The sequence below is a fragment of the Lonchura striata genome, chromosome 9 (assembly GCF_050655825.1).
Source record: "Lonchura striata isolate lonStrDom1 chromosome 9, ASM5065582v1, whole genome shotgun sequence".
In the NCBI taxonomy this organism is placed as follows: Eukaryota; Metazoa; Chordata; class Aves; order Passeriformes; family Estrildidae; genus Lonchura; species Lonchura striata.
Genome location: NC_140711.1, coordinates 6,303,770 through 6,315,833, shown reverse-complemented (window position 1 = coordinate 6,315,833; position 12,064 = coordinate 6,303,770). Strand labels below are relative to the sequence as shown.

Sequence of the window (12,064 nt, the reverse complement as noted above, 5' to 3'; positions counted from 1 at the left end):
ACCCCGCGGAGCCTGGGACACGGCACCGGAGCCTGGGACACGGCACCGGAGCCTGGGACATGGCACCTGCACCTCCCTGGCTCCAGCCAGACACCGAGTCCCCGCCCCAGCCTCCAGGATGCTCCACCTGGGAAGAGGGTCCGTGCAGGCAGCCAAAGGTGCCCCCACCACTGCCCACAGGTCCAGCTGCTGTTGTTTCACCTTCTCCTGGGGAAAACAAAAAGGTTGAGGCTTTTCGTACCTCCAGTATTAGAAAGAAGGAGAGGGAACTCTTCAGATCACTTTCCAAAGGGGTCTTATCAGCCCAGGAGGGGTTTCCTGCTGCCAGGAATAGAGCGGTGTTAAGATAGGAAGGGAAGGATGACACAAACATAGATAAAGCTGGGGGACGAGCCAGGAGAAGAACCCTGGCTGCTGGGGCAGCTGGGCTGCTCCCTTGGAGCTCAGGTAGGAGCCCCATCCACCTGGGAAAGAGCAGGGCAGAACCACAGCTAGGTCCTTTTGGAAATGCCACTGCTGGGCTTGGTATATTGGAGTGGTGCATCATCCATCCATCCATCCATCCATCCATCCATCCATCCATCCATCCATCCATCCATCCCCATGGTGCTGGGCCTGGGCCCGTGTTTCCAGACTCTGCATGTTCCTGGGGACACAGGGACAAGTGCTGTGCTCTCATCTCCTCCCCACATGAAACTAGACCCTCACTGGGTCTTCAGGGTGCCAATTCCCACATTTCAGCCTTCATCCATGAGGATTTGACTTGTCACTAGGAAAACTGGGCTGGAAAACCTGTTTCTTGAACTTCCAGGTGCTCCTCTTCCTCCAAGTACCGACTCCATCTCTCAGCATTTTCTTTCCATGCTCCCCTGCCTTTGAGTCTGGTACCTGCTGCACATGGGAGATTTATTTATTTCCCCATTTTTTGGGAGATAACCCAGAGGTAGTGAGTTGTGCCTGCAGCCTGTGCCTGCTATTGCACCCTGGGTGCCCCAGGGGTGATACCAGCGTGTGATGGAGCAGGAAAACAAGGAGATGAGGCTGGAGATCCCCACATCCCTCTCCCCACATCATCCTCCCGGCTCTGTGCCAGTCAGAAGATGCCGAGTTCCCTCAAAAGAATGGGAGCTTAATGTCCCGGAGCTAATAAGCAATTTTCCCCTGCACCTGCCTCTCCCCGCTGCCTCCCCTCCGGCCATCTGCTGTCTCGGGGCCTCTGGACTCTGCACCGACAGCCTGGGGCGCCCGGGGCTGAGACGGGGCTGGTGTTTCACTGCTCTGGGGCTGGGGGTGCTCAGTGTCCCCCCAGAGATAAACCGGGGTGGGTTGAAGGGGGAATTCGGCCCCTGATGGTTTCCTCCATCCCTGTGTCCCCCCAGGGAGGTGGGTGGCAGAGCCCAACAGGGGAAACTGAGGCTGGGAGAGCAGCAGGGGCACCCAGACACGAGCTGGCAGGAATTGCTGCATCCACAGGGAGCTGGCAACCCCAGCCGGGGGGGTGTGAGGATGGAGGACACAGGAGGGAGGAATGCAAGGAGGGAGATGTGAAGAGGAGATGCAAGGAGGGGGAAGGTGAGGAGGGGGGATGAGAGATGGGGGATGCAAGAAGTGGGATGTGAAATACGAAGAGGGGGACATAAGGAGGGGGATGTGAGGGAGGGGGATGTGAGGAGGAAGACACGAGGAGGAATGTGAGGTGGAGAATGAGAGGACAGGGGTGTGAGGGGGGGGATGTGAAGGGGGGGATGTGAGAAGGAGGATGTAAGGAGAGGGACACGAGGAAGGGGGATGAGAGGAGGGGGGATAAGAGGAGGGGAGATGAGAGGACACAGAATGCGAGGCGAGGGGGATGCGAAAAGGGAGAATGTAAAGAGAGGGGTGCGAGAAGGGGGGGCCCGAGGGGGCAGAGCAGATGGGGCCAGCAGGCTCGGGGTTGCCCCGGCCCCGCAGACAAAGGCTGGGGCAGATTTACGGCCCGGGACAGCTGGCGGGCAGAGCCGCCCCCCCGCCCGCAGCTGCCGCTCCCGCTCCCGGCCGCGCTCCTGCGCCGGCGGCGGCCCCGGGGCGGAGCGGGGCGGGACCGGCCCCACATTCCGGGCATAGCAAAGCCCGGCCCGGCCCCCGCGGCTCCGGGACGCTCAGAGCCGCCGCAGCACCGCTCCGCTCCGCCATGCCCCGGTGAGTTCTGCCGCCGGGACCCCCCGGCGCCGGGAACTCCCCAGCACCGGGACCCCCCTGACCGGCACCGGGACCCCCCCGAGCGGCATCGGGACCCGCCAGCACCGGGAATCCCCCGGTACTGCCGCCCAACCCCCCCCGGCACAGGGAACCCCTTAGCATTGGGACGCCCCCGACTGGGATTGGGACCCCCGACCGGCACTGGGGTGCCCGGATACGGAGAGGCCCCTCGGGGAAAGGACGCTCCCCCGGCACCGGGAATCCCCCAGCAGGGATCGGGACCTCTCTCGGCAGCGGGACCCACCCGGACCAACAATCCCGGGACCGAGACCCCCTTGGACCGAGATCCTCCCGGCCGAGACTGGGACACCCCTCTGGGGCTGGGATTCTTCGACCGGGATCGACCCCCCCTGGCCCAAGGAAGCCCCCAGTCGGGACTGGGATCCCTTCACGGGAGCCGGGACCCTTCTCCCTGGGATCGGGACTCACCCCCCCCCGGCACCTGGACCCTCCCGGGGAAGACCCTCTCCCATACCGGATCCACCCCCAGGGACTGGGAACACTCCTGGAACTCTCCCAAACGGGACAGGAACATCCCCACGGCACTTAGAGCACCCCCCTTGCCCCACAGAAAAGTCCCAGGACCCTCACCGAGACTGGGACACCTCTGCAAGTCCAGGACCTCCATGTCCGGGTCTGGGGATGGGGTGGTCCCACCCATCTCCCGGTGGCTCTGTGCCCGGTCCCGTGGGGCTTTATCCCCCACTCCCGGGCCAGTGCCAGTCCCGGCTCCATGGGGCACCGGCTCTGGAGGCAGCCCCGGCCCCGGGCTCGCTGACAGTGCCGGTGCTCGGCCACCCCAGTGCGGAGGCTGCTCCGCTCTCCCGCTGCCGCCACGGGCTCCCACCCCTCCGGCACGTCCGGGCCGCATTCCTGGCAAACAATCCCGTGTCCATCAGGATCCGGACTCTCCTGCCCCGACTGCTTCGCAACAACCCCGCTTCTCCCTCTTGCAGGTGTCTCGGCGTGCCCAGTTGCTGTTGAGGTCCCGCGGGACGCCCCTCCCGGGTGGAAAGGTGGCTCTGCCGGCGGCACGGACGGACATGAGGACGGCGGAGGACTCGAACGGGACGGTGCTGCACCGCCTGATCCAGGAGCAGCTGCGCTATGGGAATCTCACGGAGAACCGCACTCTGCTGGCCATCCAGCAGCAGGCCCTGCGCGGCGGCGGCGCCGGGAGCCCCCGCTCCTCGCTGGAGAGCCTCAGCCCGGAGGAGAGCCAGATGGTGCAGCAATCCACGCGGCAGGAGCCGCAGGGCCAGGAGCATCACTCCGACCACGTCTACTTGGAGAACAGCGTCTATCGGCTCTGCCCGCCCAAGGGCGAGGAGCTCCCCAGCTACGAGGAGGCCAAGGCGCATTCCCAGCTGCTGGCCTCGCAGCGGGGAGCGGCGGGCGCGGGGCTCCGGGCCGAGCCCGGTCCGCGCGGGGCCGACAGCGGCGCCCGGCGCCCCGACGAGGCGCTCAAGGAGCTGAAGCACGGCCACGTGCGGTCGCTGAGCGAGCGGCTCATGCGGATGTCGCTGGAGAGGAACGGGGCCAAGGCGCAGAGCCCCATCAGCGCTTCCCACAGCTTCCCGCAGCTCTCCCGGCAGCTCGTCCCCCTGCGCGGGCAGCACCCCGAGGGCACGGAGCCGCGGGGACCGCCCCCGGAGTATCCCTACGTCATCCCTTCCCAGGACGCTTACCTGGCTGAGCCCCGACCCTGCTCCCGGGAAGGTCCTGGATTTCAGCATCCTGAGATCAGGTAAACTCTGGCCCCTGGGCTCTGCTTTTGGATGCCTCCCAGGAATGTCCAGGATGGATGTTTGGAACTTGCAGGATGCGAAGGGCAGTGGGGGCCCAGAGCAGCTGCTTTTGTCCTCACTGGCACAGGCCATGGGGGGTCTGCCGGGAGCACCCTACTCTGCTCCTGTCCCCAGCTCCCCCAGCACGGCTGGGCTTTTCCAACCAGTGACGAAAATCCCATTCCCACAGCAGACCCTGCCTCATCCCCATGCACCAGGAAGGAGCTGGGGGTAACTTAAGGGATAATCTAGGAGCTGGAAGCAGCCCAGGAAACAGCTAAATGTGGAATAGGTATGGGGCAGGGTGGAAAACAAATATGGTCCCTGCTCCACAGAAACTCATGTCATGGTCCTGAGCTGGGAATGTCCATGTAACTTGGAATTGCTGCTGAGCAGAGCCTGGGCTGGTGCCAGGTGGTCTGTGGTTCCTTTGGCAGCTCAATGCCTCTGGCAAAGCTCCAGGGTGACTGTGAGATGGACATCTTGTGGTCCAGACATTACCTAGAATTTGAGAAGGACTGGAAACAGCCTCTTCCATTGTGGAAAATGATGGGAAGAAGGGAACTGGTGGCTCAATGTGAGGACACACTGCTCCCAGCCCTGTTGATCTATCCAGGCAGAGAGTGATAGCATCTCCAGCAGGAAAACCTTCTCCTTCCAGGGAACAAAGAGGGGAAGGGGAGCTGCGAGGAAGATGTATTTATTCTTCCTTGCTCCTATATCATCCCGCAGGAATGCGGGCCCTTGGCGGGCAGCCCGCAGGGGAGCACAGCGGGGCCGGGCCGTGCACAGCCACCCTGCTCAGGGTATTCCAGGCAGGATGTTGAGGTGGGATGCTGCAGCAGTGGCACAAGGGGCAGCCAGGCTGGCCTGGCTCCTCCAAATATAAAAAGGATGCATCCATGGTTTGGCAGTGAGGACCTATGTCAGGAGTCTTCACTTTGCATAGAAAATAAGGAAAAGGCTGGCTTCCAAGGTGCATCCTATGCCAGGCTGCCTGCAGCATTGCCAGGAAGAGAGGGACCTGGGGGGTTGGGAGCCCATCCAGACCCACTGCCCAGGCCCTGGAGGGGTCAGGTCAATGCATCCCTGCACGATGGGATTTGTGATTAGAGAGCGAGCGCTTCCCAGTTCTAAAAAAGCAAGATAGGCACTTCCACCTCCTTCGAGATGACTTGGAGGCACTGGCACGTGCTCGACGGCATGCTGGAGCTGCAGCCAGCCCTCCCACCCTGCCAAACCTTGACTCACCCTCCTTGCTCTCTGCAGGGTGCTGCCCACCTCGGTGCCAGCCGCGTTCCTGCCGCTGTGTCCGGGCGCGCTGGGTCCGGCCGGCGTGGAGGCCCTGGTCAGCGCCCAGGCGGTGTCGGCCGGCAGCCGCCTGGCCCGGGCAGACGCCGTCCTGCGGGAGAACGAGAGGCTCCAGCGGGAGAGCGAGAAGCTGCGGCGGGAGCTGGAGAGCTGTGCCGAGAAGGCGAGCCGCATCCAGAAGGTGAGGGAGTGGTGGCAGCTTCCCGTGTCCCTCCTGCCCGGGGCGATGCTCGACCAGCTGCCGTGAAAATTCACCCCCTTTAGTGATTTAATCCTTTCTCCTCCTCCCTCTGGCGGCTTGTTCCCCTCGGAGCAGCTGCAGCACGGCAGCCGGGATTGGGGAGAAGGAGCCCATTCTCCAGTGACCCTCTCCCTCCGCCTGTCCCCCCATCCCGGCCGCCACAGAAAGCCCTTTGTGTGGCCGCGTACAAGGGGCGGCTGTTCCCCGTGGCTGGGCTATGGCAGAGCCAAAATCCGTGGAGAGACTCTTCCATAAGAGAAAAGCCCAAAAAAATCAGTTTTCCCCCCCAAAACATGTGCTGGGGGCCTACTCGGGGTGCACTGAGCAGCTCAGGTTGGGCTGAGCACCCTGGCTGGGCTTTGGCTGGCATCTCCCTTTCCTCATTCCATGAATATCTAACCCTGGCTTGTCCCTTCCTCCACCCCAGCTGGAGAGCGAGATCCAGCGCATCTCAGAGGATTATGAAAATCTTGTCAAGGCGTCTTCCAAGCGGGAAGCCTTGGAGAAAGCCATGAGGAACAAGAGGGATTGTGAGATGCGACGGCTGCAGGATTTCAACCGAGACCTGAAAGGTGAGGGGACCCTTTGTGTCCACATCCCCATGGGTGCTCTGTGTCCCTCAGCTGTTTCCATGGGAAACCAGGCTTTTCCCCCTTCCTCCAGCCAAAATCTTGTATTTAAATCTTAATTGGGCTTGATTGTTTTGCACCAGAGCGTTTGGAATCGGCAAACAAGCAGCTGGCCAGCAAGAACCAGGAAAACCAGGAGAGCAACCAGGGCAGCGTGGCCAAACTCCTGGCACAGAGTAAGTCCCGGGGCAAACCCATCCTTGCCCGGCTCCCGGTGGCATCTGCGAGCAGGGCCCTGCTGGAGGAGGAGGCGGGTGTCGGGCGGCAGCTCTCGCCCTTCCCCAGGGAGGATGGAGCAGTTCTTGGCGCTGGACTCGAGCCATTAATCCCGGCGGCCGGCTGGCGGCGTGACCCGCATTCCCCACATTCCTGCCGCAGCTCCGGCTCTTCCAGCACCGAGCCCGCACTCCCGCCCCACGCCAGCCCAGCCGTTCTCTCTGTCCTCCCTCCTGCACTTCGCAGCCATGCCAGCCTGGACTTTTTTTGGGGGAAAATGTACTTAAATTTTAGCAGAGAGATGCTGGTGTTAGTAGGAAGAATTGCATCCCCCTCCCTAAGGTGGCTGGATTCACACCAGGAAGGTTTCACCCTTCCTGAGCTAAAATTTAGGCTGGAATGTGGCATGTGGAAGCTTTTGGCCATCTGCCCAAGTGGCTGGAATGCCCCTGACCCCCATTTGATAGGAGATCTGCAGGAAGGGGCGGCATGATGTCAGGAAGCAAAGAACCCCCACTGGGCTTCACGGACCAGCCTCGGGGAAGCCAAATGTCTGAGATTTGTGGGGTTCCCTTGCAGGCTACGAGCACCAGCAGGAGAAGGAGAAGCTGGAGCGGGAGGTGTCCCTGCTGCGCAGCGCCAACGAGGACCAGCGGCGGCGGGCAGAGCTGCTGGAGCAGGCGCTGGGCAGCGCCCAGGCGCGGGCGGCCAAGGCAGAGGCCGAGCTCCGGAAGAAACGAGCCTACGTGGAGAAGGTGGAGAGGCTGCAGGCAGCCCTGGGGCAGCTCCAGGCCGCCTGTGAGAAGCGGGAGCAGCTGGAGCTGCGGCTCCGCACCCGCCTGGAGCAGGAGCTGAAGATGCTGCGGGCTCAGCAGGTGGGTGCTGGCGAGCCGCGGCGGCTCCAGCGAGGCGCGGCGGGTGCTGCGGCCTCCCAGCTCCTCCTCATCCTCACGGGGGCTTTGTTTTGGCCGCTGCAGAGGCAGGCGGGCAGCGCGAGCGGGGGGACGCCGGAGCTGAGCGCCCACACGCTGTCGGAGCAGCTGAGGGAGAGGGAGGAGAAGATCCTGGCGCTGGAGGCCGACATGACCAAGTGGGAGCAGAAGTACCTGGAGGAGTGCACCATGCGCCAGTTCGCCATGGACGCCGCGGCCACGGCGGCCGCCCAGCGCGACACCACGCTCATCAGCCACTCCCCACGGCACTCCCCCAACAGCAGCTTCAACGAGGACCTCCTCCTGGCCAGCCACAAGCACCAGGAGATGGAGAACAGGTAGTCCCACCTTGCCAGAAGCATTTGGTCCCATCAAACTTTTTGGTTGGGCAGTGCCTGGATCCTCTTCTTCCCATCCAGCTCCTCTTCCAGCTTCTGCCTTTTCTCCTTTCCAGATTAAAAGCCCTTCATGCCCAAATCCTGGAGAAGGATGCTGTCATCAAGGTCCTGCAGCAGCGCTCAAGGAGAGACCCCAGCAAAGCCCTTCAGGGCTCCCTGCGGCCGGCCAAATCCGTGCCCTCCATCTTCGCTGCCTCCGCCGCCCCAAGCTGGCCAGGGGCTGGCCAGAGTGACCGGTCATCCGAGGGCAGCTCCCGTGGCAGCACAGGTAAACAGGGACACCTGCTCACTCCCTGCCTTCACTTGGCAGTGGGGACCTGCTTGCAATTTTCCCTTGTGGTTTTGGAGCTAGAGAGTTTGGGGAGGGGTGATTCCTCCAGGACCAGCCAGCAATAACAGGATCTCAGAATGGTTTGGGTTGGAAGGGACCTTTAAGCTCATTTTGTTCCACCCTCTCCTATGGGCAGGGACACCTTCCACTAGTCCAGATTGCTTCAAGCCCCATCCAATCTGCCCTTAAAAAATTGAATCCCTTATTACCTTGAATCCCTAACAGAGTCTCCTCCAGCAGGCAAAGCCACCACTGAAGGGACAGCAGTGTCCACTGCCTTTCCTTTGCCATCCCACTCCAAACACGGCAGCAAGGACGGCAGCACGCAGACAGACGGAGCGGCCGGGAGCAGCGAGCAGGGCGAGGGCACTGGAGTGCTGGGTGAGTCCCCCTGGATGGCACGGGACAGGGAGTTGGGATGCCCCAGCATGTGGGCTTAGCATCCCTGGGACGGGATTTGCACAAGCATCAGCAATTTTTTAAGGCCCCAATTGAGTTGGGTGGGTTCGAATCCCTGCGAATCCCTGTAAATCCCTTCTTTCTCTGCAGAGAGCTCAGCCACTGCCAGAGCCCTGGACCTGTCTGACATGGTGGAGATCCTGATTTAAGGCCACCCAGGGCTGCACGGTGGCCTCTCCACCCCTCCTGCCAGCGTGTCGGGATGGAGAAGCATCTGGGAAGGAGGGGCCGAGCCGGGAGCTCAGCAGAGTCCCCTCGGCCGGTCTCGGCCGTGACTCCGGGGTGTGGGAGGGTCACTGTCCCCCTCGGTGCCCACATGGGTCCCTGGCTGCGCAGGGCGCGCCGGAGCCCAGGGACCCCACGGTGGCTTCATCCCCATCCTGGCTCTATCCCAACTTCATCCCCATCACAGCTCTCACTTCTGGGTCTTGGCCATCTGCACAGACCCAGGTGCTTGGCTTCCGACTCCAAAATCCCTCTCTGGTCGCCTGAACTGTGCCCACAAGCTGAAGTCTCTGCACGAGGGCAGAGCTGGGAGGGATCCTCTGTGGGTCCCATCGACCACCTTGATCCACGTGGCCAAGCCAAGCACTGGGAGCACCAAACTTCCATCACCTGCATCCTGCCTCTGGGTTTTCATCATGGGCAGGCGAGGGCTTCGTGATGGGGTGACAGTGAAACAAAAATGACAGTGGAGGGGATGGAGGGTGGAGGAAAAGCAGAGGTGAAGGGCTCCGAGGATGCTGATGGAGGCAGCAGGATGTGCCGCTCTTCTCCTGGCTGCATCCCCTGGCTACTGGCAGCTGGCTTCTGCCCGTAGCCAGCGCTGACATCCCGCTCCTTGGAGCTTCCCATCCTTGCCCTTCATGTAAATATATATATTTTTCTTTATTTCTTTCCCCTTTCAACATGTGCATTTGCTGGCCAACTGCATTTTTTATTTTTCTTTCCCCAGACACGTAAAAAATGCGTTCGGTTCTTGTGCATTGTTTACAAAATGGAAAAGAAACAAAAAATTATGAAAGAGGAAAAAAACCCCAAACCCCATGACTTAATATATTTTATATTAATATTGGTATTTCTTTTTAAGTATTTTTTTCGTGCTGTGAACTTTTTTTTCCTGCCAAAGACGACAAGTTCTCGTTTGTGCGTTTTAAGTTATCTTTAAGTATTTAAACATAAACCTGGCTGTTTCGTTATGCCACCCTATACCGAGATTGCTGTAGCATTCCACTTGGTATAACAATATTTTAATAAAAAAACCCGAATACTGATCCATGGATTCTCTTTTTTTCCATGCAATGCAGAGACATGGAGGTGCCACCAGGGGAAGAGGGTCTGGGAGTGCTGACTCCCTGGTTCACATGTCCATCCCAGCTCCCCAGGGCAGAGAGATTTGGGGTGCAGCTGCACGGGAGAGGGGAAAAAATGCTCAGGAGCATTTCTGCATTCTCCAAAATCCCATTGGGATCCCATTCCCCTCACCTTCGTGGGGGCAAAGGATGGAGTTACCTAAAAGTGTTGTAGTTTCCTTCCTGCTCTGGCATCCCTGCATCCCTGTGTCCTCCTCAATCCTTGCACCCGCTGTCCTTGATCTCTGCATCCCATAACTGCATCCTGACGGGATCCTCCTCTTCCTCACAAAACCTCCTAAGCCATTGCCACAGGGACTCCCTGATGTCTTCCTGCATGGATGGCCCTGGTTCCCAAGCTCTCCTTGGCTTTGTCAGCCATTTCCAAGCCCTTCCCGCTCTGCCTGGCTCCTTGGTCTTCCAGAAGACCAGAAATTTTCCAGGGGCTGGATTTTTATATTCTAATAACTGTAGTGTTAATGCTTCCAAGAGAACATCCCTGGGGACTCTGCCATCTCCAGCCAGGCCAAGGCTTTCCCTTTTTGCCACCCCTTGGCATTAACTGGGAGCTCATCTCGGTTATCCTGCTGTCCCAGGGGACCAGCAGCTCTTGTACTCTGCAATGGTGTTTAAACTTGGATTATGCGGAACAACAGCATCAGAAATCAGTTTTGCTGCCAGCTCTTCCATGGAACCGTGGAATCATGGAACTGTTTAGGTTGGAAAAGCAGTTCAAGATCATCAAGCCCAGCTGTTAACCCAGCACTGCCAAGGCCACCACTAAACCATGTCCCCAAGTACCACATCTACATGGTTTTCAAAACTTTCAAGGATAGCGATTCCTGGACAGGTTCCATTGAGGATCACTGGTTATGGTGGGACACTGATGCTGAATCCCAGCTGAGCCCCAAGCTTCCCACTCAGGAATCTGGAAGAAGTATGGCTAAAAAATTAAAATTTGGGTATTTCTATGGCTGTGGGACGGGTCTCCATCCCCGAGGAGCACGTTAGGGAGACTTGGAGCAATGAGAATCTTGGAGCTGGGATCTTCCTATGCACCAATGGCTTCTCCTGGGTGTTGCAAGCAGGAAAATCATCTCTGCCCATGAAGAAGGCTGAAAAGGACCCTGAAATGGGGCCAGGAATGGGAAGAACAGGATGGGAAGCTCACAGGGAACTGCTGAGATTGGGAATATGTCTGGGGGATTCTGGTGGCCTCCAGCCAGGGCTGTACCTGCCCTGCCTCCCCCAGCTCCGGCCGCTCCAGAGCCCGGGAAGGCCAGCAGCATTCCTGGCATACCGCAGCTCTCACACCCCATGCTTTATTTACCCAAATCCGGATGCAGAGTGGCCTGGTTGCAGGTCTGGCTGTTTGCAGGGAGCTTTCTGGGACCAGGGATTTAGGGAATGGGCTTCCTGTTGAGAGCTTTGCCCATTGATCCTCATCCCCAGGGCTCTCAGTCTCTGGCAGTCAGAAAAAAGTACAAAGCCCACCTGTGGATACAGGGATTGGGCTGTAGGGAAAGGATTCCTAAATCCAGCAGGTAGAGCAGGAGGTCCCAGCTGCTCCTGCCACACTTTTCAGGAGCTGTGTGCTTTGGTAGGGATGCTGTTCAGCCAGAGCAACATCCCAAAGGAGCTGCACACCTTGGCCATGGAAGCCACTGTGGGGGTGGGTGTCACCTGCTCTGTCCCCACAGGCGTTTCCGTCTGCCCTTCCCACACCGGCTCCCTGGATTTCACCATCGGCATTGCCTGGACCCACTTGTAGGGAACGCTGGGCTCCAGGACGGCTTTGATGAACGGAGATGAGAGATCTCTGCAGGCTGCTCTTGGGATATCAGGTTTATTAGGGATGGAGAAAGGTCCTTCCTGCTTGGAGCTGCCAGACGCAGCACGTGGCAAAGACTGAGGGGATGGGAGACGGGAGAGACAAGGGGTAGAGAGGATGCTCTAGGAGAGGGTGGAAGTTCTAAGAGGGGAGAAGGTCTAAGAGAGGGGAAGGTCTAAGAGGAGGAAAGTTCCAAGAGGGGGAAAGTTCCAAGAGAAGGGAAGTTCCAAGAGGGTGGAAGTTCTAAGAAGGGGGGAAGTTCCAAGAGGGCGTCTGGCTCCTCAGAGACCCTTTATCAGGGGGCTTCAAGGTGGGCTGGAACAAGGCTTGGGCCAATGG

The 12,064-nt window shown here is 59.7% G+C and overlaps 1 protein-coding gene across 6 annotated transcripts; it reads left to right on the top strand.

The window, feature by feature from the left end:
- The first annotated feature begins 2,063 nt into the window (after window positions 1-2,063).
- Window positions 2,064-9,816, top strand: AMOTL2 (angiomotin like 2). Of its 6 annotated transcripts, none has more exons than XM_085587616.1 (10): window positions 2,064-2,178; window positions 3,195-3,985; window positions 5,295-5,517; window positions 6,005-6,149; window positions 6,290-6,382; window positions 7,002-7,297; window positions 7,400-7,692; window positions 7,809-8,020; window positions 8,324-8,464; window positions 8,633-9,816. In XM_085587616.1, the coding sequence occupies exons 2-10, from the start codon at window positions 3,282-3,284 to the stop codon at window positions 8,689-8,691; spliced, it is 2,166 nt and encodes a 721-aa protein (XP_085443742.1). In that variant the 5' UTR covers window positions 2,064-2,178; window positions 3,195-3,281; the 3' UTR covers window positions 8,692-9,816. The 6 variants fall into 6 exon arrangements, with proteins under 6 accessions (XP_085443742.1, XP_085443741.1, XP_085443739.1 ...); XM_085587615.1 differs by having other exon boundaries at window positions 8,321-8,464; XM_085587613.1 differs by having other exon boundaries at window positions 8,309-8,464.
- The last annotated feature ends 2,248 nt before the right edge of the window (window positions 9,817-12,064 follow it).